The sequence below is a fragment of the Lagopus leucura genome, unplaced genomic scaffold (assembly GCF_019238085.1).
Source record: "Lagopus leucura isolate 7727_CA_CO unplaced genomic scaffold, USGS_WTPT01 34395-0_obj-0_obj, whole genome shotgun sequence".
NCBI lineage: Eukaryota > Metazoa > Chordata > Aves > Galliformes > Phasianidae > Lagopus > Lagopus leucura.
In genome coordinates, this window is record NW_024967597.1 from 2764 (window position 1) to 7291 (window position 4528).

The 4528-nt window shown below is 63.4% G+C and overlaps 2 protein-coding genes across 3 annotated transcripts; both read left to right on the forward strand.

Moving 5' to 3' along the window:
- Positions 1–6: 6 nt before the first annotated feature.
- On the forward strand, positions 7–1459 carry SELENOW (selenoprotein W). Of its 2 annotated transcripts, none has more exons than XM_042893947.1 (6): positions 7–72; positions 163–187; positions 264–317; positions 397–471; positions 858–1154; positions 1260–1459. In XM_042893947.1, the coding sequence occupies exons 1-5, from the start codon at positions 44–46 to the stop codon at positions 930–932; spliced, it is 258 nt and encodes an 85-aa protein (XP_042749881.1). In that variant the 5' UTR covers positions 7–43; the 3' UTR covers positions 933–1154; positions 1260–1459. The 2 variants fall into 2 exon arrangements, with proteins under 2 accessions (XP_042749881.1, XP_042749882.1); XM_042893948.1 differs by having other exon boundaries at positions 1281–1459.
- A 923-nt stretch (positions 1460–2382) lies between these two features.
- Positions 2383–4522, forward strand: LOC122193214 (histone H3.3A). Its single transcript, XM_042893946.1, has 4 exons — positions 2383–2508; positions 3085–3231; positions 3421–3574; positions 4356–4522. The coding sequence occupies exons 2-4, from the start codon at positions 3104–3106 to the stop codon at positions 4482–4484; spliced, it is 411 nt and encodes a 136-aa protein (XP_042749880.1). The 5' UTR covers positions 2383–2508; positions 3085–3103; the 3' UTR covers positions 4485–4522.
- Positions 4523–4528: the final 6 nt, after the last annotated feature.

Here is a 4528-nt window from a genome sequence, read left to right on the forward strand (position 1 = left end):
ATCCGCCGTTAAAGCTGCCGTTGTCACCAGCGGTGCCGCCGCCATGCCGCTCCGTGTCACCGTGCTCTACTGGTAAGGGGGCACCGGGGGGAGGTTTCTGGGAGGGGGGGGGCGGCTCCGGCCGTTTTCCCCCCCATTAACACCGACGGGTTTCTCCCGCAGCGGAGCCTGAGGCTACAAACCCAAGGTGAGCCCGTTTCCCCCCCCAGTTCCGCCCCCCAAATCCTCCCCACGCGCGCTGAGCTCCTGTTCCCTCCTCGCAGTACGAACGGCTGCGGGCGGAGCTGGAGAAGCGCTTCCCCGGAGCGCTGGAGATGGTGAGCGGGGCGCCGGGGGAAGGGGGGCGGGGGGGCGGGGGGTCTCGAGGTGACCCCTCTCCCCCCCCGTGTCCCGCAGCGAGGCCAGGGCACGAAGGAGGTGACGGGATGGTTCGAGGTGACGGTGGGCGGCCGCCTGGTGCACTCCAAGAAGGTGCGTGGTGCTGGCAGAGCCCCTCGCGCTGCCCAGAGCCCCCCAGTCACCATTTGCCATCCAAACTGCCCCAAATCGTGCTCTTTTCTACCCGAATTCTACCACTTTCCACCCAATCACCCCCAAACCCCACCACTTTCCACCCAACCACCCCCCAAATCCCACTCTTCTCCACCCAGCCACCCCCAATCCTGCTAATTTCTACCCAACCACCCCCAAACCCCACTGTTTTCTACCCAAGTGCCCCCAAACCCAACTATTTTGTACCTAACCACCATCAAACCCCACTGTTTTCCACCCAACCACCCCAAACCCCGCTATTTTCTACACAATCTCCCCAAACCCCCCCCCCTTTTGCACCCAAACCCACCGCCCTCCCCCTGCAGAACGGCGACGGCTTCGTGGACACGGACGCCAAACTGCAGCGCCTTGTGGCCGCCATCCAAGCCGCCCTGCCGTAGGCCCCACATCGCCCCACATCCAACGGGGCCGTGGGGGCCCACGCTGACCCCCCCAGCACGGCCTGGCTCTGCCGGCACAGCGCTCCATGATGGGAGCAGCCAAAAAGCCCCCGGGCACAGGGCTGCTTCCAGAACCCGCGCACGGCATCGGAGCCAGAGCTCCTGTTCCAACCTGCTGTGGGTCTGCTTTACGTCGTCGATGCTTCACTCCATGTCATCCAGGTTGGGTTTTATGTCATCCAGATTCAGTTTTATGTCGTCCAGGTTGGGTTTTATGTCATCCATGTTGGCCTTACATCATCCAGGCTCTGCTTTATTGTCACCCAGGTTTCATTTGGCACCACCCAGGTTTGGCACACGCTGTCCACGTTTGAATTCAGGACATAGAGGTTTCGTTTGACGCCATCGACGTTCTGCTTTATGCCTGCATCGTTCACCGACTGCTGCTCCTCTCCCGGGTTGAGCTGTTCTGCCATTACAGCACCACTCGGTGATGTTTCTCCATAAAGGAATTTTGGGCTGCCTCATTTCCCTTTGCGTTTTTATTCCCTTGTTGGTTCAGTTCCCCCTTTGCTTTGGGGTTCCCCTTCAGCTTGGCGTCACTCTGAGCAGATCCCCACAGACCCCCGCCCTCACAGACCCCATTTTGGGGGTCTCACTGAGGAACCCACCTCAGAACAGCACAAATTGGGAACGTTTCCGTGTCACTGCAGCAGACGTGTGCCCTCTGGTGACTGCAGCAAGCAGAGCTCTGCGTGTTGCTGCCTTTTCCCTCGGGGAGACGCCTGAAATTCCAATCAGAATTCACATTTTCCTCTGTTCTCCTCCCAGGGGTGCAGCTCTGAGCTGGTGGGTGGAGATGTCACTGAGTCACTGGGAGGCGGATGATTTCTCAGGCTGTAGGGATGGAAAAGGAATGGGGTTATGAGCACAACGTTCCCTTGAGCAACAAAACGTGGTTTGTGCGTTTACCAGTGCCTGAAACGTGCCAGGGAAGGACGAGGGGTGGAACCCAGGAGGCGTTCAGTCAGAACCCAACAGGCAGGTGGGGCTGGGGAGGAAACCCAGCCTTCACTGTATCCGCTTTTGGGCACAAAGATGCGGAGTTTGGGACTTCTCCCTCACAGCGCTCAGATGAGATGAGGGCCACGGCTGGCCCCGGTGCCGGTGGGGGGCAGCCGCCCATGGGAGGAGTGGGCTCAGGGAGGCCCTTCCGGCCCAGCCACGGCCTTTAAGGCCACTCCACCCCGAGACGCGTTCCCTCCAGCCCCAAAGTGCGGCCTTTCCTCCCGCCCCGGGGCCGCACCACACCTCGGCCCCCAAAGGCCCTTCGCGCATCGCCACCACGACTCCAAGATGGCGCCCGGGCCGCCTCACCTCAGCCGACCCCGCCCCTCCCCCTCCAACCTCCCCCCCCCACCGCCGCGGTGCACGCTGGGAACGGGGCCGCCATTTTGTGTCAGGGCTGGCGGGAAAGGCGGGAAAGAAGGCAGCGGGCAGGCGGCGGGCAGGTACTGAGCGCAGCCCCAGGTGCAGCCCCGCAGCACCACACGCCTTTCAGCGGCCTCGAACGCAGGTAAAGGCGGCGCGGGGCCGGTGGCGGTGTTCGGGACCGCTGCCGGGGCCGCTCCCGGTGCGCGGGGGCATTGGGGGGTTGGGGGGGAGTCGAGGTCGCCTGAGGAGAAGCTGCCCTAAGTCCCGCCTTCCGTGTGTACCTGCCACTGATTGGTTGCGGGGAGCGGGGGCGCGGATTGGCTCCCGCCACGCGGAGCGATGCGAGGTGATAGGTTGAGGGGCGTGCCAGTCGTTGCGGCGCGGGTGATTGGCTCCCGCCGCGCGGCGCTGCGGAAGAGGATAGGCGGATGGGAGTGTCAATCTGCGAGGAGAGCGGGGGGTGCGGCCCCGCTTCTGGCGGCTTACAAACGGATTGGCCGCGCGCCGGCAGCGAACCAGCGAGGCGTTGCGCGGGCACGTGGCCCCGCGCGGCCAATCAGCGTTCGGCGCGGTGAAAAAAAAATATTGCTGCGGCGCGAAGACCTCTGGGAGTTGTAGTCCAACGCGCTGAGGGAACGGTGCGGCCTTAGCATGGCGGCGAGGCTCGACGCCCCACGGCGCTGGGGTCGGGTTTTAACGGCCTTCTCTTGTCCCGCAGCCCCTGAGGAGCGGGCAGCATGGCCCGCACCAAGCAGACGGCCCGCAAGTCCACGGGCGGTAAAGCACCGCGCAAGCAGCTGGCCACCAAGGCGGCCCGCAAGAGCGCCCCGTCCACCGGCGGCGTCAAAAAGCCGCACCGATACCGGTACCGGTCCGGGGGGGAGGGGAGGGGCCAGGGGGGCTGACATCAAACACGAATTGCTGGTTCTGCTCTGACAGCAGCCCTGCATCAGGACAGGGGCTGGCTGGGATTTTTGAGGGGGTTTCACCGTTTCCGTGTGGTTTGTCCCCATTTTCCTGTGGTTTGTCCCCATTTTCCTGTGGTTTGTCCCAGGCCCGGCACTGTGGCGCTGAGGGAGATCCGGCGGTACCAGAAATCCACAGAGCTGCTGATCCGCAAGCTGCCCTTCCAGCGCCTGGTGCGTGAGATCGCCCAGGACTTCAAGACTGATCTGCGCTTCCAGAGCGCCGCCATCGGAGCACTGCAGGTGGGGGCAGGGGGGTTGGGGAGGAACACTGGGGCACCGTGAAGACAAGGGGGGGAGAACATTGGGGCACCCCGAAGAAAGGGGGGGAAGAACATTGGGATACTATGAAGAGGGGGGTGGGGAGAACATTGGGGCACCGAAAAGACATTGAGGGGCTCCGGGGAGAAAACGCTGAGGCTCTGGGGAGATGCTGGGAGGCAGGGAGGCAGTGGGGCAGTAGAAAGACTGTGGGGTGCTGGGGAGACATGGGGACATGGGGGGCAGTGGGGAGACACTGAGGAGTCATAGGGGTGCTGGGGAGACACTGGGGAATGGGGAAACATTGGGGTACTGTGAAGGTGCCAAGGGGAGATCACTGGGGCACTGGAGCGACACAGGGGTGCTGGGGTGATACTGGGATGTGGGGAGATGCTGGGGCAGTGGGGAGACAGTGGGACATGGGGAGGCACTGAAGGGGATCTGGGGGCACTGGGAGGACACTGGGGCCCAGAGGAGAACGTTGGATCACCATGAAGACACTTGGATGGAGAACATTGGGAGGCTGGGACATCAGGGGGACACCAAGGGGGAGGTGGGAAGAGATTGGGGCGTGGGGAAGTGGTGGGGTGGAGGAAGATGATGGGGGGAGGGTGGATATGGGGGGCACTGGGAGGATATGGAGGCAGATAAGGGTCACAAGCCCTCCCTGCCTCACCCCGAGGAGCTGCCGTCCCTCCCAGTCACCCCAAGCGATCCAGGAGCTCGTTAACTGGGCTGTAATTAAGGCTGACTCCTCCTGCAGGAGGCGAGCGAGGCGTACCTGGTGGGGCTGTTTGAGGACACCAACCTGTGCGCCATCCACGCCAAGCGTGTCACCATCATGCCCAAGGACATCCAGCTGGCACGGCGCATCCGCGGCGAGCGTGCCTGAGGGGTCAGGCCCCAAACCCGCCCCATATCCACACCTGGGGGGGG

Excerpts from the sequence above, each read along its gene's own strand:
- LOC122193214 (XM_042893946.1), top strand. The coding sequence starts at position 3,104 with ATGGCCCGCACCAAGCAGACGGCCCGCAAGTCCACGGGCGGTAAAGCA. Across the intron at positions 3,232-3,420 it reads AAAAAGCCGCACCGATACCG|GCCCGGCACTGTGGCGCTGA; the intron begins GTACCGGTCCGG and ends GGTTTGTCCCAG. Across the intron at positions 3,575-4,355 it reads CCGCCATCGGAGCACTGCAG|GAGGCGAGCGAGGCGTACCT; the intron begins GTGGGGGCAGGG and ends CTCCTCCTGCAG.